Source organism: Ciconia boyciana, chromosome 7 (assembly GCF_034638445.1).
Source record: "Ciconia boyciana chromosome 7, ASM3463844v1, whole genome shotgun sequence".
Classification (NCBI taxonomy): Eukaryota; Metazoa; Chordata; class Aves; order Ciconiiformes; family Ciconiidae; genus Ciconia; species Ciconia boyciana.
In genome coordinates this window covers 50,042,450-50,068,979 of record NC_132940.1, presented here as the reverse complement: position 1 = coordinate 50,068,979, position 26,530 = coordinate 50,042,450, and the positions used below count along the sequence as shown (strand labels likewise).

General features: G+C 39.0%; 1 protein-coding gene across 2 annotated transcripts in view; it reads left to right on the top strand.

Annotated features, from left to right (window-relative positions):
• The first annotated feature begins 849 nt into the window (after nucleotides 1-849).
• The window catches only part of PCOLCE2 (procollagen C-endopeptidase enhancer 2), a 29,472-nt gene continuing 3,791 nt past the window's right edge, over nucleotides 850-26,530 (top strand). Inside the window, exons 1-8 of one of the 2 annotated variants that reach the window (XM_072868853.1) lie at nucleotides 858-1,111; nucleotides 2,128-2,236; nucleotides 10,153-10,408; nucleotides 11,467-11,591; nucleotides 14,718-14,854; nucleotides 19,691-19,845; nucleotides 23,549-23,632; nucleotides 25,701-25,868. In XM_072868853.1, the coding sequence (XP_072724954.1) occupies nucleotides 1,020-1,111; nucleotides 2,128-2,236; nucleotides 10,153-10,408; nucleotides 11,467-11,591; nucleotides 14,718-14,854; nucleotides 19,691-19,845; nucleotides 23,549-23,632; nucleotides 25,701-25,868 (1,126 nt within the window). In that variant the 5' untranslated portion in view covers nucleotides 858-1,019. Of the gene's footprint in view, nucleotides 1,112-2,127; nucleotides 2,237-10,152; nucleotides 10,409-11,466; nucleotides 11,592-14,717; nucleotides 14,855-19,690; nucleotides 19,846-20,280; nucleotides 21,384-23,548; nucleotides 23,633-25,700; nucleotides 25,869-26,530 lie in introns of those variants that run through there. The other variant, XM_072868854.1, reaches the window with a different exon arrangement.

Here is a 26,530-nt window from a genome sequence, read left to right as displayed (position 1 = left end):
TAATAGGTTTATATTCTGCCTTGCATGCAGCAGAATCTCTGTTTAGTTCATCCAGTCTTTGCTTCAGCTGGCTTTGCCTGAACACTTTACTACAGACTTACCTTCTTCTCCTGCAAGAGGTGTGTACGGGAAGAAGCACTTAAAGCAAGGAGAGGGGCAGGCTCTCCTTAAAACAATCCTTAAAGGATAAATTATCATTTATTGTCATGACAATCTATATGTCATCATCCAACAGCACTAACAATGTGGTTTCTGTAAACATTTTTTAAAATGTCAAGTTTTCTTGTGTTCAGTAAGAATACTGACTTAATTTTTCATTTCTCAGTCAAACAACTTTGGCCCAAATCCTACAAACACACAAGTATCGAGTTCTTTACTGCGAGCTCTGCCACAGCCCCGTAAAGAGTATCTTTCACAGCCAGAGTGAAAAGGCTACTAAAATGGGTCAAGATTACCGACTGGTAAACAAAATGAAGCATTTTAAGTTTACTTTAGAATTTAAATAAAGAAGAAATTTCAAAGTAGCATTACTATTTTTCAAGCATTGGCGAAGCTGTACACGATTGCACAAATGGTGACACTGAGTTCATTCATGATCTGGACAAACGCCCCCACTGTGCCACCTGAGGACAGGGAGCAGGGCGTTGCAGGAGGCTGCGGGGTTTGGGGCGATCCCACTGACGGGGGGGTCATTGCGGCTCCGTCGCTGCGCGCTCCCTCAGCCCCTGCGTGCGCAAAGTACGCGGTGCCGGGGGTGCCCCCCGGGGCCGAGGCTGCAGCACCGCCGCCTACCTCCCCCGGGAGATACCGGGGCGGGGCCCCCAGGGGAAAGGGGAAGCCTTTCCACCCACGGAGGGAGGGCGGGCGGCCGTGCCCGGCACTGCCCTGCCCCGGGGGCGGAGGGCTGCGGAAGCCTTTGCCTCCTCCCCCGGCCCCGGCGCACACGGGAGGAGCAGGCGGCAGCCGGAGGAGCGGCCCCACGGCCCCAGCCCTGCCCCAGCCGCCGCCGTCGCCCGGAGATGCCGCCCGCCGCCCCGCGGCCGCCGCTGCCGCTGCTGCTGCCGCCGCTGCTGCTGCTGGCGGCGGCGCGCCCCGCGGCCCCGCCGCACAGGTACCGCGCGTCCCTCCGCGCCCGCGCAGCGCTGCGCCGCGCCGCGCACGGCTGCGCGCCCCCCGCCCCCGCAGGAGCGGTGCCCACCGCTCGTCCGTGGGGTGCGCGGACACCTCCGCTGCCCCCGGGCAGCACCCGCGGGTGTTTATCTCCCGTTGCTGCGTCAAGGGAGGGCGCAGACAGGGGCTTTTCCCACGGAAGCAGGCCACTGCGAGAGCAGCCCCATGTAACATGATATGTAGCATAATGCAGCGTTACGGTACGATATAATACCCCCGTTTCTCAAGCTCAGCAGGGCGTGCGCTCGCCCTCGTGTCCTCAGCAGTCACGCTGTGGCTCTGCGCAGGGGTTTTTCAGGGCTCCTCGCTGTCCCCGCGGCGCGGCCCCGGAGCAGGGAGCGGACGCCCGGGCTCTTCAGCCCTCAACGTCCTCACACCGGCAGGATCAGGACGTACGGTTCACCCCCAGGCTAGAGCAGCAGCACTTGTGCGCACGGTAGATTGTGTTCCTGTGGCGTAGAAAACTTCCAGAGCGACTTACTTGATGAAAATATCAGAATTCAAAACATTTCGGGGTGGAATGGAAAGGAATTAAAAGTTATTTTTATTACTGTGCTATTTTAACTGCTATTATATATACTATAAAAAGTCATTACTAATGACTTTTTAATAATTATTTTTTCATTGTAATAGCAATTTGCAATGATGTGTCACACCACCACACCTTCCATCCTATGAATTAAAAAAGGAGGGAAGGATAACAGTCTGTGTAAAGCCAGAATTAAGGTCCAAGTCGTTAATTTTCTCTACGCCAAAGTTTGCGCGTTAAATTGCACATTCTATGTCAACAGTGAAATTGTGTAAGTAATGAAACAGATGTTTAAAGTTAGCAATGTTTTTAAGTATTTAAGCTGTGTTTTTAAGTATAAGACAGTCTGTGCCTCTTTCTTTACTATTATACAAAGAATAAATGAAATCTATTTAAAAATTAAGCACTATTTTTCCTATTATTCTCAGGCCTACATTTACATGTGGAGGAGTTGTATCTGGAGAGTCAGGGTTTATTGGGAGTGAAGGATTTCCTGGAGTCTACCCTCCAAACAGCAAATGTACTTGGAAAATCACAGTAAGAATTTTTTATATCACAAAATCAGTGCTGAAGACAATGACAAACTATTTGTTGTTAATGCCAGTGTTTTATATGGGATAACATGTGCAATAATGAACTCAGTAACTCAGAGCAGCTCAGCTATCTGGAGCTTTTTAGGGTTGCTGTAATGTGATAATAGTGGCTGAAATAGAACTGACCTTGCCTAATGTCAGAAGCAAATTTTCATTGACTTCCATAGATACACCTCTAATTGTTTTAAATTAACCCACTTGAAAGCAAACATCTACCCTTCTAGTCACTGCAGAAAGCAACAGTTAGTTAGATCAAATGGATTAAAAACTAAAGCTTTGAGGTGTAGATAATAAAAAGCAAAATTCGTTGGCAAGAAGACATAGAAAAAGTTTCAAACAAAAACAAAAAATGCAGGCAGGTTTGCTTGTAGTGTGCTAATAACAGTGTTCTGCCAGCCAGGATATCTGGAGTATGTCATACAGCAAGCTGACAAAGCAATAGGAAAGTGTTGTTATGTTTATAAATGACCATGCGAAAGCATGGGGTACGATTGATATTTTGATGCTGAAATGAGACTGTAGGGCAGAGACATCGTATTCATGGACAGCAAATGCCATTAAACGACTAGGATGAAACACTCCAGTGCCAGATGTGTCCTTATCCACAGACTCAGAGAAAGGGATTTGAATGAATGATTACTTTTCCTCACATCTGCACAAATTAAGCCCTCCAAAATTGCCCACCAAATTTCCTCTCCATTTTTTAGGCACAGTTCACTAAGAACTCCTGCGACACTCAGGCCTAGAATATGAGCTTTACAGAAAAAAAGAAGTATAAGAAAGCATAAAAAAATAAATCAGTCTGTGTGTTGACGGGATCACTAAAGACAACCGGTTCAAAGACTGCAGTACAGGCTAGGTGTTGGCAGTAGAATAGGATGTCACAGGATAATTGTCTCCTGCTACTATAGAGATGCTGACGCAAAGCAGGAGACATTGATCTGTTTACAGTGTTCCGTTAAAACGACTCTCGTACCAAACGAGTGATGTAATTTTAATCGTTTTATCTGAAGGATACCGGTGAAGCTGCAACAGTTGCTTTCTGCACTTTTATGTTGGATTATTATTATTAGGGCCAAGTTAGAGGTTACCTTTCATCTGTGACTGACTTGATCCAGAAGAATATGATGTGAAATACAGTGTATGCTCATAAATAAACTTGCTTCCTGCTGTTGAGGGGCTGAGATTACAGCAATTAGCATGGCCCACCTTACAATCTGAAGAGCAGATGCAAACTGCATTTGGAATCATACACATATGCCTTAAATAAAAGGGAAAAAAACTCCAAAGTTAGGTTACCAATGTAACTCAGTATTAGATCTTCAAAAGTTCAAAATTTAATCTGGAGGGAAATAATAATTTTGATTATAACAGCATAAAGCTTTTAGCATTAAAAAATTCAGATTACAAATGGAGGCAGCACTGAAGAAGCATTTACTGAAGCATCCCATGGATCTGCCCTTCATCATATATTGGGGGTAGAGAGAGAAGAGAACAGCTGATTGTATTTAAAAACTCCATCCAGAGTGGTTTCACTGCAGACTTAATGTGGCAGTTGCCAACAAGATGCAAGCATCCAGGTTAGCCTGGACATTGTGAGAAGCATTACCCCAAAGCTGTAGCAGAGATGTGTCTGCACTTGGGCTTTATTGACCATGGGAGGAACTCGATGGCTTCTGGCATTTCATGATCATCCGGACTCCCACTTTTCTGATGTGCTGCCATTTACTCCTGCTCTTTGACTGCTGCATACCTATTCTCTGTAGCTCACCCAAAGCCAGAGAAGGGCTGCACAACTGTAGTACTCCAGGCTTTCTTGTGCCCCCACCTCATTTAACCCCTATTAGACAATATTGTTCACTAAGCGAAGCTGATTTTTTTCCCCCCATCAACTGTGTAGAATGCCCTGTCTTTTGGATGCGCAGGAAGGACGTAGGGAAGGCAAGGACTACAAAACTTGCAAGACTAAGTCTGCACCCTCTTTAAAAAGAGGATGATTTACCAAACTGAGGGAAAGTGGTACACTCAAGGGTCTGGTTAGCCTGAATTTAAACAGCAAAATCTTTTCACCAGATACTGCTGAGGCTCAGGATAGCTTGGAGTAGCACCCAAATAAGAAAGCCAGTTACACTGCCATGAAGAAATATGCTGTACTTACTGTTAGGCTTCCTCATTTAGCATCTGATCTTAGAAGGTGATTAAGACTTTTTGCCTGTCCGTTTTAGCCAAGGGCTGTGAACGCCTTCCTGAAAACACTCTGCCTAATGCAGGATCTGACAAGTCTGGAAGAGACATTGATTCACTTTGCATCTGGGTCACAAGAAGCATGAAGTTGTTGTTTTCTCAACTACAGGATCTCATCATCTACAGAAGAAATCCACAGAGAGGGAGAGTGACAGCTAATTCGTTCTTTAGAAGAAAATAGGTTTAGAAAATGTTATGGGTAACATAGATAAAGCAATGTAGCATTCAGATATCAGCTGAAATCTTTCCAACTGGTTTGCTAAAGCTAGAAGAGTCTCTCTAACTCAATTATGGTTCTGTTATTTCAAGAGACTGGGACTTTTTCAGCTGGCTAAAGAAAACAGCGTCTCTATTCTAAGAGCTCTAAGAAGTGTTCAGCACATGCTTGTGGTTATATTACAATGTTGGCAGACTACCCAGCAGCTTTTAGCTGGCTTTGCTAAGAAATCATTTGTACAGCTATTTCCTTTCCTATAGTAATGTATATAGCTTTATCTAAAATATGTCATATACATTTACTTTTAATACTCTGTAATCCTTCTTGGCCATCACCTCACATAAATGTGTCACGTAGTCCAAGAATCTGGACTGCTGTCCTGTATTTTTCTGGCAGACTGTGTAGTTCCTGTAAAACCCTAACAACTTTATGTGCAACAATAATACTGAAGACTGTCAGAGTTATGTAAGGTTATATTTTTAGAGGTTCAGGAGCTGTGTTCCAGCAGGTTTGCTGACAATAAGCGAGGTTTGAGAAATTTACTTATCAGGGAATTGGGAATCTGCCCTGGGGGCATGGAGTATTTTAAATCATTTTCTCTAGGTTTTAAGCATTAATTTTCCCATATCATTGTGAAACTGCCCTTCCAGTAGAGAACAGATCTTTATGCATGGTTGTATTGCCAGAAAAGAAATAGCTGAACAGAATCTCGTGCCTTTGTCAGGGAGAGCAAGCTAATATGAATTTTTTAAAAAACTGTTCCTTTGTGGCTGGAGAGGATGGAGCTAGGGAACAAGTGACTAGGCAGGAATTGTGGTTCTTCCCAGGATGTAACTCCAAATAACTTTCACATTCATTCTCAGTAGAGAGAAATAACATGTTTGGCTTGCAGGTAGCTGATGTATTTTTCAAGCCTACCTAGGGCTGCTATGGCAAAACATACAATCAGCATTTTGGTATTAAACGTATACCAAAATACATTAAACCCATATACAATATAGGTTTAAAAATTAGGCAACATATTTTCTCAGAAAGTTGGCATTTAAAGGTTTTTGCCCACCAAAAGATTATTTTCAAAGCAAATAACCTAAATCAAGTAATTTTGAAAAGTATGATAGTTTGGGAAGCCTCCCCAGAAACTGAGAGGCACAATGATGAAGAGGGCTTTGTGTTCAGTCAGAATAACAACAGAAAAACAGCTTAACTACTTTAAATGTAAGTGAACTTTGATTAATATTCTATGAAATACCTGCAATGAATGATAACAAAAAAAAATCTAGGGACCTTATTTTGCGGTGGGTTGTATATGTAAAATAATCATGCCCTTTTGAAGAGGTTAATAATCTATATGGATGATTTTAGGGAATTATGGTCTAGAAAAACTCCTTCTAAAAATTCAGGGAATGCTATTTTCCTTTAGCCTTCAATAGGAGTAAGGCATCCTTCACATGAGTTTAGCGTCATAATTTCTGATCCTAAAGAAGTTCATAGAGTTGAAATAAGGAGGGAAGTAGAGGGCAAGTATGGGTCAGTCTCTCTTGGTGTGACAAGGAGAGGCAGAAGCTAAAGTCCGTCCTTTGTTGAAAGATACCAGCTGGATGGATAAAACAGAAAAATAAGGCACACCCTGCAGGGAAAGCATCACATACTCTTCCTTTGACTCTTCCCTCTTGTTTTGTTTTTTTTTTTTTACTTCTTAAGAGCTGCAATTCCTTCCAATTCTTCCTCTGAGGTATCCCATCATCTTACTGCATCAGGCCCGGACGTGGCTCAAAGTAAACAATACTGAGTCATGCTGGCCTTTGCTGTCTCCCCTGTGTTTCTCATGGAGCAATATTTTAAATGCCCTCGGATAAACATTGGCAGATTTTAGCTCATTAGTTTTCAACATTTAAAAAAGGGAAATGGTAGAAATGAAAGAAAAGTATTGTTTTGCAAAGACGCCTGTATTTAGGGTGGGATTCCTTGGGAGTAGCCGCAAACTGGAGTGACTGCTGCCAGAGTGTAGAACCACTATCCTCTGCACTCTTGACTGTCATCTGGTCAGACCACAAACTTTTAATTGATTTAACATGCTGGAACAAATTTGTTATTTTTGTGAATAATGACAAATATTATTTTAATAAGCAATGACATTATTTTATAAAGTAATGGCAGTAAGTAGTGACTGTGATTAAGGGCCCCAGTTCACACATTTCTGTAAATGCCTTATCTCCCCAAATTCAGCTAAATGTGAGCAAGGATTATTCTGACAACTGAAATCTGGAGTAGGCTCCTTGTTAAACACTCATGACCATGTGGCTGAGTTTTTCCTACACATTTTTTTACAAACTGTCATGAAACAAAACTTAGAAACTCAGTACATCTATGGGGAACAGTCTTGACCAAGATCAAGTAGACTGAACTAATAGAAGCTAGAGAGATTAAAGACTACAATGAAATATAAGTAGATAATGTAATGTAGTATAGTGTAACATAGTCAGTGGTGGAGAGAGGAGAAGGAAGCATATCACACTGCACAGAATTACTTGTACCATGAAACAGAAAACCCAAGACGAGAGAATGGTTGGCTGGCAGTTTGGAGTTTGGCTGCTTTGCCAGCGTCCTCTCCCTCTTGAGCACGGGTCAGTCCCACGTCCTGGTTTCCCGTGCCCCACTTGGGGCAGCATGAGAGAGCAGAATACCAGGGGGTAGGACTGAATGCCTTGAGGCTGGTATGAGCAGAGCAGGGCTGGTTCAATGTGCTCGTGGAACAAAGCTGTCAGTGAGCACCCATCAGCATGACTGAGGGATAACCAGTTGGCTAAATCTGAATGCTTTTCTACAAGGACAGCAAAAAGACCTTTTCTTACCCCAGAACCAGCCACCTCTCACATTTGAACTTCCTTCTGCAAACCCTGGGAGGGAGTAGGTGTCTTCAAAGAAGCAATTCAAGCTGAGAAAGTAGGGAAAAATCTCATAAGCACTGACAAAACTATTTAATCTAATATGATAGAGCAACTTCTGCTCAATGTTCAGAAACAATGGAAGGAAAAGGGGAAAATTCTTAAATTCGTAAGTTGTAACAAAGCTGCAAGACACTGTAGCAGAAAATGTTGGACAATCTTAACTGTAGGCATAACAGCTCAGTCTATTTTAAAACCTGATAACCTCAGGTCACCTAATTTGGATCCTGTTGTACCAGTTGTACAAACTTAGGAATAATGAATGTTCCACCCCAAAAAAGCATATGTTATTTTACATACATACTTCTGGAAAAAAGGCTGCTTTAATTTAACTGCCTAAATCTGACTTTATCTGACTAACTTTACAGCCAGCATTTTTGAACCGATTTGTCTGGTCACATAGAGTTTGTAGTATAAGCATAAATAACATTCAGGTCTTCTGACAGGAATACCAAATTCCTTTTAGCTCTTTTTTTATTAAAATGACCATGTCTTAATGCTTCTTAGTGATTCAGACCAGAAGACAAGTGAATGCAATAATAAGAATTTAGTTATGAGAGCAGTGATTCAAGGAGTCATATTTAACAGAGTATCTTACAATATGACCATGCGTCTGTATTGGCCTTATGCTGACAAAAATATACATGTGGGTTATTTTCTGATACCATCTATAGGGCTTGTTCACTTCAGTAGCATGAGTTTTAAACCTAACATCTGGCTTTAAAGTTTTCTAAAACAGAGTCATTGTGCTTTGGAATTCCTGGGTAAGATTAGATGAGTTTTGTGGTTTTGATGTAGTAGTAGTAGTAGTAGTAGTAGTAGTAGTAGTAGTAGTAGTAGTAGTAGTAGTGGTGATGTATGTCAGCATGGGGAACTGAATGCATTTTTGAGAGAACTTTGAACTTAAAGGAAAATACTCTGACACCAGCAACAGGAACTGCAGTGGGGCTGGTCAGCCGGTGTGTACATGGGCCCCGGGCAGTTGAAAACAGCTCATGCAAAAGTCTGCCCTGCTGCAGGATCAGTATCAGCACTGGACATAAAAGAGCTGCATGAATGAGTAACCTTAACATATCTGCAGCACATTTTTCACTTCATCTAGGGCTGCTGCCTGTAATAGTATCTTCTGTGGGTTAAGTGGTCACTTCCATCTATAGCACTTCCATCTATACCTGACAAGGCATTTTTAACTGTTGAAACTCACAACACTGTTTGACAATTTCATATAGGAACAGTTTAGTTGTAGTTTATCTCAAACTGCTGTTTTAAAATGAGTCACTGTTAAGGAAGGAAAAAATGCATGAACTCTTAAATAAAGCGGCTTAAATATGGACTCACTGCACTTACATTAAGTGTGTGTTATATATTTAAAGCAGAAAATAATAGCAGTGTCTCAGTAAAATAGAACAGCTGCAATTATTTTAATAGGTAACCACTCTACCAGGCTATGAATTGAATGCAGATAATTACACTCTGCCTGTCTAGGGTCCCTCTATACTTTAAAATACTGTTTCCCTTCTTCCTGTCCTGTTACATAGCATTGAGTGCTTTGTTAGAATAGTTTTCACTTCTCAGTATGCTGCTTGTTCTCTTAAAGGTTTGCAACTCTATCCCAGGAAATGTTCTCCTCTTTGTAAACTATTATGCTCTCTTAATTTACATCCTTCTCAGTACTCTTGACTCTTTTGCAATGTCCATAGATGCAGACATGTAAGAAGATTTGCCCTGTCTTACGTTTCCTCAGATGTTTCAGAAAACAAAACTCTTTTCTGTATTGAGGACATCCACTAATGGTTCTTTTGAACTCTCCGTTTATAGTTTTACATATTCTTTCCAAATAGAATTCTTTCACTGCAGCCTTCAAGCTAAATGTACCCATTCCAATCACTAAATATTAGGGTTGTACAGCATTAGCCATAAAGTTTCCAATTTTATTTATAAATGTAAGTTGTGTGTCAGTAAATAAAAAAATCCTTCAAACTATAAAACTTTATTACACAAATCAGCAGGATAAGAGAGGCCATTTCATTTGCTCAAAATTGTAAATTGCTTGTTCCATATTTTTTTTTAAACCATATTAATCTCATCTTCCTCACCTTACTTAGTGACAGGGAGCTGCATGGCTGATTGCATACTTTCAGCAGCAAATAAGAGAAACGTGCCAAGCTGAACTGGGTGGTGATGGTATATAATCAACTATATGAGCCTGGCTAGAGGATACTGTGGGTCAGAAAGAAGACAATGGCAACAGAGATGGCCAGAGCTTTGTTTTTATGATTGGTCCAATATGATTTTAAAAACCACTCTGCCTGGAGTATAGTTGACAAAAGGAGCTTACCTGGCAAGAAGTGAAGGATATGAAAATACTCAGGCAAATAGTGGGATCAGATAGATACGTGGTGTCAGTCACACTTCAAGATACATCTCTCCCTCCCTTCCCCTCTCTGTCTGCAGGTCCCAGAAGGAAAAGTGGTGGTTCTTTCTTTTAGATATTTAGACCTGGAAAGTGACAACTTGTGCCGATACGATTTTGTGGATATATACAATGGCCATGCCAATGGACAACGCATCGGCAGGTTCTGTGGTACTGTGAAGCCAGGTGCCCTCGTATCCAACAGCAATAAAATGTTGGTGCAGATGACTTCAGATGCTAATACTGCTGGAAGTGGATTCATTGCGAAGTTTTCTGCAGCAGAACCCCATGAAAGAGGTAATTAACAATTATGTATGTGCTGAAGACAAGTATAACTTTACAACTCTATGGAGAGACACATTAATGCTTAAAAAGATGTGATGCCAGAGATATTAGTCACTGTCTCTTCTACCACAGTCACTGTCTCTTATAATACAGAAACCAGATGAAGAAGTGGCTGCAAAGGAAAGGAGAGGGTGATTTTTCTCAGTGAGCTGTTAAGTGGTGGAGTGCTGTGCCAGGGGACATTGTGGATTGTCAATTTCTACACTGGTTCAAAAACAATTAGAAAAACATATGAAAGAAAATTTTGTTAGGTATTATTAAACGTAAAGGCATTGCCTTGCGCGTGGGAAGACCACAAACTGTGAGAGGCTGGGAGGTTGCAGGGAAGTGGTATCTTCCCGACTGACTCTTTTTCAAGGCTTTTGCTATTAGCATGATAGCAGACTAGACAGGTTGTTGGGCAGATGCAGTGCAGGTGATGAGTAATTTATTAGTCCTTCCAGTTGTATCCCTGTATTGATAACTTCTTGAAAGATATATTAAATGACTGTGACGTGATAGAAATCATTTAATAAAGAGGGTTCATAATCATAATATAAATAAGGATTACATACCTGATGTAGCTTTGTAATTTGGGACTGGGAGGAGGAGATATGGAGGAAAAAAACCCTCTCCGTCGTGGGCTCTCCACAGGCTGCAGTTCCTTCTGGAATACCAGTCAGCCCCGGCACAGCTCCCCCACGGGCTGCAGGGATGGCTGCTCCAGCACCCGCAGCTCCTCCTCCTCCAACCCTGGTGTTCGCAGGAATGTTTCTCACTCTTTTTTTTACCCCCCTCTTCATCTACGTCTGGCATTTTCTGCCCTTTATTAAATACGTTTTCCCAGAGGTGCCACCAGCTGACCTGAAGGGCTCAGCCACGTTCTGTGGTGGCGCGTGGCAGAGGCGGCCAGAACCGGCTGGGACCAGCCGTGTCTCCCTCACAGAGGCCCCTGCAGTAAAACAAGGGCATTACATGGGTTACCTGCACCGCTGTTGCACTCTGGTCAGCATGGCACGCTGTACTTGCAGGGGATCAGTACTGCGGGGGACGACTGGAGAAGCCGTCGGGGTCCTTCCAAACGCCCAACTGGCCGGAGCGAGACTACCCTGCGGGAGTCACCTGCTCCTGGCACATCGTTGCCCCGAAGAACCAGGTAAGGCGCTGCCATCGCCCTGCCGGCATGGCCCAGCTTCCATTGCCTGCAAGGACTAACACCTCATCAACAGCCTGCTCGCACAACACACTGCCTGCGTTGCACCGAAACAATAAAAATGCTATCTGGCTGAAATGTGAAGTTGGGTACGTGCAAGGAGTGCAGGCACACCTACGCTCCAGTGATATCCACCTTCCTCTCATGTATTACCTGGCTCACTCCAGTAACTTCTGTGCTTTCTCAGCATTGTATGTCCTCTTCTGTGCATTGATACATTCCCCTAAATTAAACTTTTAAAAGCATCTGCAACTGATGAGGCATTTAAAACAGATTTTTTTTAAGGTGATTTTGTTAATTAACAAAACACCATACGAATTAAGTTAGTGCAGGTGATCATCTCAGGACCAAACATGGTGATGACCAATGCTAGGTTTAAGTCTAACATTTGTGGCATTTTCAGTGTTGCTGCACTTTGTTATTGAGGTACCTAGGCAGAGCTGACTGAATTTATTAAAAGCAGAAATTATTTTATTGTGCTTACACTACAGGGAATATATTCGGATGTGTCCTGCACAGGGACTTTCAATTTACGTTTCATAAAATTTGTTTTATTTCATAGTTTGAAGGCTCCATCTCATAACGTGCATGCTTAATTAGTCAGATGCTGTCAGAGCATATGCTACCACTTCAGTAAGATCTGGAGAGATGTGGCAGCAGACCAGAAGAGCTCATTTGCCACCGTTTGCCACACATGACAAACACAAGCGTGTTCCCTACGCGGTAGGGCTAATCTCAATCCTAGCTTCACATTTTCTGTTGCTGAGCCATCTGCTCTGTACTTTGGCAGGAAGTCTACAAAGATTGAATGTTTTGGTTGCCAAGCATGTTTGGTAGGTTGCTTTTCTCAACCACATCCAGCTTTTAAAATTCCTCTACACGTAAAGACAACTTTGCTCTTAATCTTCTGCTCATGACCGTAATCCTCCAAATAAAAAAAGCTGCCCCAGATAAATATATTCTTCAGATCTTTCATATTTTCCCATTTACCAAGATATTTTCTCCCTTGAACTGAAGCAGTATGTCAGCTTAGTCTTTTCTGTACTCCTCTTTAATCCACATTCCTTGCTTGCTAGATACAGGTCATTTAACAATCCTATAGATAGGCAGTGATTTTTAAAACGTTATCTGTAAACTGCAGATTACTTTGGTTCTTTCCAAACATCTCTAGATAAGCCTAAAAACTTTTCCTAAGCTTGTAGAGAAGATTTAAGAATGGCTATATAAGCATAAAAATAAGGGTGTTACATCCTGTGCCTTTTGAAGATCCTGTTCCTTAAATCTACAAGTTTCCAAATATATATTTTTTTGTGTACTGCAATAGTGGTTGTTTGCATGCAAATGAGGCAGAATTTTGACAGTGACAAAAGCCATTTTTGAGGAAGTAGTGAATAAGCATCTCTCTTCAAGTGCACATGAAAAGCTGTTCACTCTTCCATTTGCCAAGTTTAGGTGCCGTTGTCTCTCCTTCCCTTTCACAAGCATGTGAGCAATAAAACAAGGCACTCTTTTGCTTCTAATACAAACCAATAGTTACTTCATTTATTACAGAAGATGGAGGAGCTTCTCATGATGGTGAAGAGCTTCTATTCTATCATGAAATACTTCTTTATTAGTGCAAAGTGCACTTACAAACAATAGTAAAGTAGATATTATGGCCTGCTGTTTTGTTTGCTATGGAAATATTTAGCATTTCTGCTCCCAGTTGCATTACTTCTTTCTATACCATCTTTTTTGATCACAAGCGTATTATTCAGATGGGTACTTCCATTTAAAGTGCATTTTTTCATCATGACAACAAGGTTTTTGAAACAAGCCTCTTACTCATCTCTGAAACCAAGTCCCCCTAGGTTACTCGCACTTTATGGGAAACAAAATGATGCCTTACACATCGGAATATCTAGGATATCCAGGCAAAGGATATCCTGGCAAAACTAAGATATCAGATGATAACAGGCTATCATTACTATGAATGTAGAACAAGATCATTTTTACTATGTCAGTAAATCAAATAAAGTGTATGCAACGTACAAATGACTCCTTTTTCTTTGTACAGTCTTAAAATATTTAATATCATCTTTGTTTGAGACAGACCTTTAAAAAGAAATCCTGCATATCTACAATTAACACAATTCATTGTCATTCAAGCCTCATTTGGGCTATTTATGGGAAGGCGATTTAAATACTGTTGTGCTTCATCTAAAGAAGCAACCTAAATGCATATATTACCTCTGTTTCAATCGTGCAGTTATGTTGTGTTTTCCTTCCTTGCTACACACAACTGACAGAATCATACTGCAGGACTTCGTTTCAGAGGAGTAAATTCCATTTCTGTTTTCTTATCCATTGTTTTTCTTCCTTAAGTAGAGAAGTCCATAAATAAAAGTCATATTGGAGATAATAGCATCACTACTGGAAAGACCAGAGTTATATGAGTTCTCACTTATGACTTGTAAAGCCCCAACATTTATGGAAATCGTGTGTGGAAACACAATTCCTTTAACTACTTACTTTCTCTTGGTTTTAGTCTTATTATTTACTAATTTTCTTTCTATCAATATGTTTGTTTCTGACCTTTTTATTTCTGCATCAAGTAAATACAGCATTGGCAACCACAGTGATTCAAACCCTGCTCTTAATGAAGTCAGTGAAATGGCTCTTACCAACTTTGCCCTTCCTTTTCTTTAGGGTATCTTGAATGATACAATGACACTAAAAGCCCCTTTTCTGTGGTTTAGATTTGTTACAGTTATTTTAAAAGCAACGTAACACCTAACACCTACTATCCTGTTTTCATTCACTCATAAAAATAACTTTATCAGAAGTTACTTGCATATATTTGAGAACAAAATGTTTTAAGTAATATTAGAGTCATATGTTGAACTACTTGTTGGAGAGAAGTCACATGGTTTCAAATACTTTACTCCACAATTAAGTGGATTAAGGACTTCTCCTTTATGGAAAGAAAAATCAATTAGTACTTCATATGAAAAGGTCACTTACTATAAGAAGCACTAATAAATTCTGCATATCAAACACCTTAATGAGTTATTTACACTTTCCTTGCAGCTAATAGAGCTAAAGTTTGAGAAGTTTGATGTGGAGAGAGACAACTACTGCAGATATGACTATGTCGCAGTGTTTAATGGTGGGGAAATCAATGATGCTAAAAGAATTGGGAAGTACTGTGGAGACAGTCCACCAGCGTAAGTAACTTTCTTGAATTATGAACTTCACTACCACTATGTGTCATTTTTCTAACAGTTCTATGCAAGGCTTCTGAAAGATTTTTATTCTTTTTAAAATTAAATATGACATTTTCTACCTCCAGTTGAACTTCCAGGAGTTGCTTAGTATCTTTGTCTCTCTCTAGGTTTTCCCTTTTCTCTCTCCCTCCATGGCTAGCCCTGGCTCCAACCTGTGTTCTGTCCTGTCCCTCAAGCCTCATTAGAGCACTGTCTAATAACACCATTACTAATGCTATTGATATTGGTATAATACAAATATTAATGGTAGCTGAACACTAACATCACTTAATATGTATGTTTTGATTATAGATACTGAAGTACAAGGATCCAGCTGAACTCTCTAGCCCCTTGGCTCATTACCCACTTTATCTGACTCATTTTCCCCTCAGCCCCTTCCCTTCTGCGGGTTCTCTGGCTGCTCCTTGCATTGCTGCTTACCATCTCTTCCATCTGTGCCAAGGCACATTCTCTCATGGCACAGACTGTTTTCCTGAGCATGCTGGGTAGCAGAGCAGGCTTTCACCAGATTTGCTATCAAATTGCTGCCCCCAAACCCCCTCAACACCCCCCCAGTCCACAACTCATCTATCCCCCAAAAACAACCCATCCCCCCAAGCCTCCCACCCCCAAAACCCACCCCCAACCCAGCCAATGGCACTGTAACTACATAATCAGGTCTAGCAATAGTGGATCATAATTATTCCCCCAAAAAGTGTAAAGTTTTTTGGATGAGGCTAGTAATTTTTAGCTCTTCTTTCCCATTGTTCATCTTCCATCAAGCTTCTGAAAACTGAGTAGCTTTAGAAGATGAAGAGGATGCATTTTGTTTCAAGAAATACAAGCTATTAAAAAAACCCCCAAACATGGAGGTGTGTGACTAGACTTACATCTCAGAAGTGGCAGCTAGTTTGATTCCCGAGAGCAACTAATTGTAGTACAGGGGGAGGAGGTGCATGCCTCAGTCTTTCTAAGCATAGCTTGCTAGACTGAGATTTACTGTGAGGTTTTTTTGTCTTTTTTGTTTGGTTGGGTTTTTTAAGGTTATGTAGTATACCCTCAGGAGAGGAGAGGGGAGGCGGACATTCTGTAGGACTCTTTAAAGTCCTTTTAAAATTTTTTCTTCTCCATGCAGCAGCTATGCAATAGTATGACAGTGCTAGAAATAGAGTAATCTTAGGCCTACAGAAATATATCAGAAATTTGGCAAGAATTTAATTAAGGGTAGGGCTGCATCTGAAATATATTAACTTCAGTTTCCTTCAGCCACCTTAGGCTTTTGGTCTTGAATTACACTTTTCTTTTTTTCTTTTTTTTTTTCCCAATTTGAAACTTTCTACGTAAAGACATTTCTTTTAAGGCTTACATTCATTTCTTTTCTGGCCCCCTTCTTGTAGTAAAGTTAAAAAAGCTGCTCTATAAAAAGATACTGATAACAGAGATTCTTATGGGTAAGATTGCTCTTTAAGTGCTAGGGAATTCAGGCCACTAAAATGATGCAAGTGGCTAAATTCTAGCTGTAGTTACATACATAATAATTTCCTTGTTTTCAGGAAAAACTTCACTAGCAAAAGTAAACTATCTTTCCATATTGCCTCTAACCCAAAGGCTGTGAGATGGAGGGAGGTTCTGCAAGGCAGATTTAGTATTGAGTCCTCAAGGCAAGGAGGTGGGTTAGAAATCTTGGACATTCACTTCTACCTCTTTGCCAAATGACATTCAAAATATTTCCATTTTTGCGTCACATATGTATTCATAGCAAAGTGACTTCATACTTTATAGCTTAGAGCTTTACTTGGAAACTAAGATGAATTGTTGCCTTGCAGTGCTGTGGCACTTGGAGTGACTGCAGATGGACTGAATGTGTCTCCAAATGGGTGATATGTTTCTTTGACCTGAATGTTGTAAGCATCTGTATATATTAGATAACAAGTCACCATCATCTGAAGTAAAAACACCCTCCCAAAAGGAATTCCATTGCAAACACTCTTCTTTCTTTAGACAGAATAAAAAAAGCAACCAGCAGATGACAGACGTTAGTTACATTACTTAATACTTTATCACCAGGTAGACAGGTATTCAATTGATGGGCATAGCATGAGAACCTCCTTGTGACTTTGCAGATCTGTCCCTTACAATTCAACCATTACTGCAGAAAAGTAAGGTATTTACCTCCAAGCTACTGTAAAAAAACCCAAAACCTAACAGAATCTCGTATTAGAAACACTTAACTAGTGATGTTCCATACAAATACCCTTGGTTCCTGCCATGGGTGTTTTGTTGTGCACAAGTCAGATCCAACATGCTGGAGCAAATGGACTTGCTTCCTAGTTGAACAGAGTTTAAGCCAGAAGCACGATTAGAGTCTAGTTTGACTCACTTTATATGTAAGTTGTGACATTTCAGACCTTTTCCAGCTGAGGTAGGAACTGAACTCTACAAGATGTTGTCCTTCCCTTGGTTCTCAGAAGGCAGCAGTGAACAACACCCCTTACAGATGAGGCTTGTGGCCTCCAGTCCCTGGGACTTAGCTGCCTCTTTCCAGTTAAAACCAAGCCCAGCTGCACAAGTATGTTTTGCACTGTCAGGATCTGATCTTGGCTGACAGGGCAGTGCAAAAGGAAGATGTGCCAGTTAGTCCCTGAGAGGCAACCAGGAGTAGCTTCCTAAACCACCTCTCAACCATGGCTCGGCATCTATCCCCACAGCATGTCAAAGCTGTAAACTGGTCTGCCAAACCCTAGTGGGCTTCAAAAATATAGACATTTTAGTATGGACTTTGTGCAACAGGCAAATAAGGGCAGAATACTGGGCTCAGACCCAGGCCACATAGCTTAGAGATGAGATTTCCTGTTACAGAATGTTGGAAATGTCCTGAAAGCCAATTTTAGGATAGCATTGCTTCCTAACCAGAGGTCCAATATAGAGCTTGAACACAGTCACTTTCTCTTGCAGGGTTGTATACCAGCAGCTTTTATATCCTGTGAAAGGGGGCAAGTATGGCCCTTGGGGATCTTCCACTAGCTCTGCAGAATTCTTATCGTAATTTATCAGCTGGGTTCAGAAAAACAGTAAGGACAAGACCAGTATTGCAAAAGAACCAGAAATCATGGTGTGTAAACTGAATTGTGAAGCAAGCCTTCTATAAAGAGTATTAGTTGCGTGTCTGACACAGTAATTATGCAAGGTGGAACTCATCAACCAGCAGATACAGATAATGTAATGTGGCATTCTGTAACAGAAACAGTATACATCAGAAGTATGAGTAAAGTGGATGCCTTGAACTCATTTGCTGGTTGCAAAGATGAACTCAGATGCAACTGCAGACCAGCAAGCATACAGTGTAACCACATACCTGATTCCTAAATACAATTACTATGATACATAAATTAATGGTATACATAAAAATCACAATTTATTAGGAGAAGTAATTACTCAAAAACACCCCTGCCTCTCAGACCAGATGCCTTTTTTGAAAAGACAGGATACACAGACTAGGTCAGATTTTTCAGATTTGGTGTTGTAGTCCTGGTGTTCAGGAAGGAGAACACAGCTCTCAGGCAGCTGACAATCGGTGCCCCCCTACGTCCACAGCCTGTGTCAATACTGCAGCAAGAAACGCATAATCTGTGCAACTACCATGGCATCTGTAAATCTACAGAATTCCAGATAACCAGGCACTTACTTTTGGTTATGTTAGAGTCAGCCATCAGAGTAAATTGATTTCTGAAACACCTGCCAAAAAACTGGGAGATGATCACAAGTTTTTACTTCAAATGCCTGGTTAAGTGTTTTGAAGGACTTCTGCTCATGAACTCCGTCAGACTTGCTGGGAAGAAACAACACAATCAGTTTAGTAAAACTACATCTTAAAACCACTTTCTATTTCCCTCTCTCCTCACCAAGATTCTTTTGCCCCTATATTTATTTTTCTTCCTCTTTCCAAAAAACGTGTTTTTACTTGAAAAATGTATGTTACTAATTATTAATGAATATTGAGACAAGGTCTGTGGAAAGCTCAAAAGAATGAGAGAAGTGCTGCTTTGGCTAGACTTGCATTCCATACGATTTTCTCTAACAGTAGTCTTGAATGAAGTCTCATTGCACTACCTCCACATCAAGAGGCAGTTAGTGTCACAGAAGGTACTATGCAGTTTATGAACTGAAAACTAATACACTGAACAGTGCTTGTTCATGACATTTAAAATCCTAAGAAAATAACTCCATTAGCTCTTCAAGGCCTTGGTAATGAATATCCAATCATTGACAAAAACTGAGCCCACAGAAATAATAACCCGAAGCATTTTATTTCTAGTGTTTCTGTCAAAGAAATACAGAATCCAACATTGAATTAATTTTCTTAAGGCCTTCCAAATGCATAATATGTTTTCCAATAAACAAAACCAAATAAATAAAAAAAAAATTTACTTACCTCCACTACATACTGAGGATTTCTTCAATATATTTTCCCACTAAGTTAATCTGGCCCCTTCCATTCCATGGAAGTGAAGTGTGCAATGAAGTCACACAGAAGAATTTAAAGATACTCATATTGACATAACCTTCAGGAATCGGAGGTTTAGATGATTCATCAGAATGAATTTCACACTCATAACACCAGTGTCTGACATGCCAGCAGAGAAACATGTATTTCAGTATTAGTCTGGGGGCAGATAATGCATTCAGACCAATAATTAAAGTGAAGCACGCTCTCTTTTTTTGTAAGAATGCTATTAATGCTTTTTGTCTTTGACATTCAAAACAATGGAGATATTTTATTTTGTTTTTCTATTTCAGGCCTATTCTGTCTGAGAGAAATGAGATGCTCATTCAGTTTTTGTCTGATTTAAGCTTAACAGCTGACGGTTTTATTGGCCATTATAAATTTAGACCAAAAAAGTTACCCACAACTACAGTTCCGCCTACTACCACAACAGTCCCTGCTACCTCAAGTAAGTTTTACTGGCTTTATTTTATTTCTTAGAAAAATAAATGATTCCAGGACAAGGAGAGGATTATGGAAAAATGTCATAGAAAGTATATTAAAAATTACAGTTTTATGGTTTGTTAGTATTTCAAATGTTGAGAGAATGAATTAATATTAATCAAGGGAGTATCTTAATATACTCAAGGGAGAATCTACTTAACATTTTTAAAAGGAAATCTATGCAGGCGAGTGTTCAGTGTAACAGTAACTCGCTCCAGCTGAGAGAATTTTTCTCTCTTCTCAATTTTTGACAGTTAACTAGCAAATTCCATAGAATGGATGAACAACATTCTTTTGTATAAGAAGTTCTAAATATTTTTGGAAATAGTTTTATTTAAAGGAACTCTTTCTTCTATAGAAGTCAATATGTAAAAATCTGACCATATTTTTCTTCATATAGTTATTACGATCAAGCAAAATTGGTATGGAAGCCACCTGAGCCCTCTTCAGATTCTGTCAACATCCTGTCAACATGACACTCTCCTAGAATTATTTTTATTTAAAAAAAAACAGGGATTGGAACTTACAAAGAAATATGTCACACTAAAAATATGTTTCCTTTTATTTTTAAGACTAGACAGCATATATGAAAGATCAGAGGAGGATTTCTCTGATGGTATTGCCAAAACTAACTCATTACTGAGATAGTGAAGGGATAAATTCTTACGATTTCTATAACATGAATGCGAGAGATTTAAGATACAGTTATAACAGAAAACCAAATTATTTATGATGTTTTTGCAACACATAACCTGATCTGTACTTAAAACGCATCAAAAGTCAGGACAGCAATGGCCTGTCAGCAGGAAACCAAGAAGCTGTGGTGCTTAAATACTCATAATGAAAGGTATTTAAAATAGATGAACATAAACATTATAAAAATGAAATCATAATGACCTGTAAGTCATTCTGATGGGACTGCTACTCTATTAATAAATAATTCAGCTCTTCTTCACTATAAAGCACTTCTTAACGAAGTTGTTAGTTCAAACACTTGGTCTCAACTAATCCAGGCTGTCAGGTATCTCACACCGCATTTGTGTTCATGGTTTTGCCATTGAGTTTTGCTCTGTGAGCTGTTTGTGTGTGCACATCAAAAGAAGTGTACTTTACTAATTAATTCCAAATCAATTTTTATGCCAACATCAGTGTTAGAAAATAAAAACAATGCAAAGTCATCTGAGAGAGGACAACAGAGGGAAGGTGTTCAAAAGGACTTGTTAGGGAGACAGAAATAAGAAGTCCTTTCAATGTCTGATCAGTTATGCATGGTGTAGGCATTTCTGATCTTAAAAACAAACCAAAGCACACCAAACCTCTACAGTCTAGTTAAATTTCTGATCAATCATTTGCATTCAGAAGTGTCCAGTTCAAACAGACTTAGCTTATTATTTTGCAAATCAGACCTGTTCAAACTTGCACAGAACTCCAGGCATTAATAAAATATTTAACTTTAGTAGGTACTTTGAAGAATTGCCTCAGTCTCTATCTTACATAAAAATATTAGTACTTGTAGAAATAAATGCTATACAATACATTAATAAAAGTAATGATGATTAATCCAATACATATGGTTAAATAATTGATTTTCTTATTTCATTGGATCGAGTCATGCATTTGCTTGTCAATATGGCTACATGTAAAATGGTAGGCAACAAAACTTTTAATTCCGTTCTTCTCCAATTTGTAATTTGCTAAAATAGCTTACTAGTCTGTACAAACAATAGGCAGCCTCTACTGACAAATCATAGCGAAATTAGTCACCAACCAAAATTTACTAAACTCAAAAGTAAAACTTGAAGTGTTAGCACAAAAAAAACTCCTGAGAGGACCAAACAAGAATATTTTGTAATTCATAAGCCCAGTTTTAAATTTAGAAAAATCAGAGCACCTCAATAAATTTTTGGCAGCTACCATACTGGCATGCACTGGTGACTCATCTACCTGCTACATTTCTTATCTTCCTGCTATGGACATGGAATTGAAAGACTCAAGGAACATTAAATTCTTTTTGTTGTGTTGCAAGTAGCATTGAGATAGGAGGTACTTGCCTGACCTAGCAACTGACACTACGAGACAGGAAAACTAATTAAATGGCATGGCACTTTGCCAAGTACTAAGTGTAATTTGAAATAATAATTTGAAAAATTATCATTTAGTTTAAAGGAGGTGAATATAGTGTATTATTTCTACATTGTAGTCTACACAGAAGCCACTTTATAAAAAGCAACTCAGCATATAATTAAAAATAGAAATACACACCAGTATGAAAGAACTATGCAAACACATCAAGGCAGTGGAAGTGATGGCAGTGGGAGTTTCACTCCCATGACCATGTAGATCTGACTGTAGGACTGAGGCTACATCACATAGAATATGACTAGGTATGCCTCCATAGACATAGTAACTTGCTCTTCAGAACACTTTTCCTTGTGGGAGGGATTTAATTTTCTAAAGTGTCACACTGAATACAAATCATGTGAAGACTGAAAAAAAAAAACCAAACCCCAAACAACCGCAAATCAATGACAAGTATGGGGTCCAGTTTTAAACTTTGGATTTGCAAGGCAAAACAGTGAGTATGCAGATCTTCTAACAGTCATGGGCATGACACTGAAGACAAAGTAATTTTAATGCCATTCAGCTGAATCTCAAAAACTCAGAAAATTATAAAAAGAATCAATTCAATTAAAAGAGAAGTACAAGTATAAATTACTGATTGGAAAATTAGTCAGAAGTTCTTTTTCAGAAAGTATGGGCTGAACAAAACTTCTGCAAAATGCTCCATTCTAAAGAAAGTAAAAAACCACAAAGATATTCTTCATAACTAATTTAGTTTTTCTTGGAAATTAGGGTGATGTAGGGGTTTGGTTTTTTTTAACCTGTCTGTCTCAGCTCCATATTTCTAATAATTACAATGTCATTGGCAAATTCCAAACAGATTTGAAAAGGACATAAAAGCCTTAAAAATACTGCATCCTGACACGTTATGTAGAAAGGGTTAGCTGAGTAAAGTACAGAGACTATTAACATCCACCCAAGAAGGAAAAAAATACAAAGCGTATTCACTTGTTTATAAAAAAAGCATTCCGTTTCAGAAAGGAGATGTCAACCCCTAATATTAAATAGATACTTCAAACATTATGTTGTGTTTCAAAATGTCATCAGTAAAAATTATACAGTACTACATGTCATGAAGCTGTGTGAAAAATTTAGAAAAAAAGAGTCAGGAATTTGAACTCTGATCTCTTCCATCACCGTACAGTAATTTCAGATAAAGGGCCACCCCCTCTCTCTGAAGTGTTACTGTAATACATTGTTATGATACTTTAAGTGTACTACTAGGGCTGTATGGCAGGCAACAGCACTAAAGAATTTACATATGTAAGATCACACTGCAATCAAATGTAAATTTTCTGTAACATCCCATTCTATAAGGTCATTAGAACAGATACGTAGCTGAGACACACATGAAAAGATGATGATTGGAGTTGATGGCAGAGAAAAGGAATATTGTTATTGTGATGTTCATCCCTTGCAATACCAAATCTAGTTAAGTATACATCAGGATTATTCATCTTTCTTCTTTTTTTTTTTTAAACATACTGCTTTGCATTTGTATCAAATACCTAATTTCAATTTAAATTTACTTTTTGCTCTTCAAAAAGTTGTGAAACCTACAGTTGCCCTGTGCCAGCAAAAGTGTAAGAGGAGCGGGACTCTTGAAAGCAATTATTGTTCAAGCAACTTCGGTAAGGAAGCAAAGTTTGTTTCTTTTTAATTATTCACTTGGCACTGTGGTTTTAGACTCAGGAATTTTGCCAGATGTAGTTCTGAGTTATCATTAATATATAGGCTATATTTTTACACCATCTTATGTGTGTATCTGACATTAGTATCTGTGTTTCACTCAATACATTCTTGGAGATATTCTGAAATAGGCACTGCACATATGTCTCAAACAAACATACTTTCTCAATCTGAAAAGCAAATGACAATGTAAGACAACCTCCTACAGGAAAGTATTGATTTAATTAATGTATTGTCGTCTCATTTGTCTGTAACCAGCCAATACACATTTTATGCTGTACCTGCTGACTATTCCACAGTTCAGTTTATAGACTTCCACAATATTTTTAAAAGAAGTTAGAAGGCATGGAAGCTGACAAGCACTGCTTTCTGTACACCGACACAAGTCACACAGGAAAAATGATGTCTGCTGTGTATTTGGATGGCATTGTCACTGCTGATTTATTCAGTTATGTCTCAGAGTATTTTCCCATATTAATACTGGAAGCTTTTTTCAATTCCCTGTAACATGTCTAAAATTTTGATGGGACACCTCCCCCCCCTCCCCCCCCTTCTTGTTTGTTTGTTTTAATCTAACTCTCTCTAACTTTATAGCTAATCCCATGAGATTCGAGGAAATCTGCTGTTTCAGGAAAGGGGGGGCAGCTTTGCATCATTTTGCTAGAAACAGTTGAGGGCTGTGGCTGTACCCTAAAGCAGAATGGAGTCACTGCAGCAGACCCTTTACCACTCTTGATGTCCAGCCTGTTTTAATTTGCAAACAGTGTAGGCTGGCCCAAAACCAAAAGAAGCAGGTAGAAAAAAAAAACCCACAACAAAGGTCTCCTCTTACTGACCATACCTCAGCTCTTGTAGTTGATGGCAAATGACACTATGTAAAACTTGTTCTTTTTTCTCTAGCATCAGGGTAACGAATCACATTCGCTCTCACCTTTTGTCAAATACTTGAAATTTTTCAGTCTTTTCCATGGCATAAGTAAGAGTAAAAATATTTTATATGCACTGTGAATGCAAGTGTATCCTAAGGTAAGAACCTAAAGAAGTGGGCTGTTTGTAGAATACTATTTATTCCAAGTTTATTTTCTGACTTTATGAATTTAGAAAATAAGAGCTATTTCTCTTTCACCATGAATTTAATTTTTATTGTTTCTAGAAATATAACTGCAATACCCAGCATTTTAACATCCACAGTTCTCTTTTGATTGAACTTGAACATTCCCATTTAATTAAAAGCTCTGGATTAAAGGAAGATAATGTGCAAATTTACAAACACCTAACCCAAAATGTGGATTATGCAGATTTGTAAAACAAATCCGTCTCCACATACTTGATAACTGAAGATCTAATCGATCCTAGGATAGAACAGCTTATTTACAAAAGGTGATCTGAGGAAAAGAAAAATTGCTAATACCATTTACCAGCCCCTTTTGATAAGTAATGATGGCCTACAAATTAATCTAGTCAGCCTAGGAAAAAAAAATGGTATCTTTATTTTCATACCATTTCATACCATATTTTCAGGTCTTTGGGAGATACGATGGTCTAATCTGTACTCTAAATTTAGCTGAAATCGGCAAATTTGTGTCAGTATCAGGCCTCAGACAGATCAAAATCTAGCTCCTAGGACATTAACTATTCCCTGCTACTCATTTGAGAGTGTCAGAGAGCTGGGAATTCATCTTTTGGCTAGAATGTTTTCAATTCAACTTCTCCACTGTTTTAAAATTAGTCATTAAAAGCAGTATCAAGTTGTACTGTTTAATTGAAATTATCAAAACCTAGAACTGGGCTTGCAAGAGACTGATACATTCTAAGAACATTTTATATTTGGTGCCACCAAAATTTGTCAGTAGTGAGTTATCTAATACAGGTGATACCCACATTTTTAGTAACTGTTTCCAGTATTGTTTGTTTCCTTATTATGGACTAATATACTTATTCAGTTTTTATGATGCCTCAGAATTTATGTCTAAAAAATAATAAAAATGCATAAAATGTCTTTTCTTGTAGTAATAACTGGAACTGTAATCACAGCAATAACGCGGGCTGGCAGTCTGCATGCGACAATATCAATCATTAATGTATATAAGGAGGGAAATTTAGCAATTCAACAAGCTGGCAAGAGTATGAGTGCTAAGATTATTGTTGTATGTAAGCAGTGTCCTCTCATCAGAAGAGGTAAGTACACAAAAATAACTGCATTGTGTGTTTATAAATGACAACAGTTTTGAAAACTGCTATTTGAGATATGACTACAAAAATCAGTAATATTACAGTAATTGCTTCTATAATCAGCAACTAATATAATCAATTTAAGATAAAAGTAACTAGTTATCCAGGTTTATATTGCATTTTTAAGTTTTACTTACAAAGGATCAGACTCACTTAGATCAAAAGAGTTTGAAAATAAATATTTTTTTTTTAAACCCACGTGATATAAAGTAAAATCTGATTTGGTTCTCTCAAACAAAGATCAGTTAGATTTTGTTTTTATGTGTATGTATTTTGCAGCTAGTTTTCATACACAGTTATTTAGAAGGGAAAAACAACAGCATGCTAAACCTAGAAGAGCAGTATGTCACAGCAAATGAAAAAAAAATCAATGTTTCCCTGTTGCTTCTCTCCTGTATATATCTACATCTTTACTGTAGAACTACTAGTAGTATTAAGCCCACTCTATATCTGCAAACAGCCACTATTTCTATAGCTATCTTGATACTACACAGAACAGATCAACCAAGATAATTTCCAGTTAGATGTAACAAGGGGTACCTATGTAGTGTTATAAGAAATACTATGTTTCACTGAAGTAACTAAGTAAAATTTAGAACAGTTTTCAG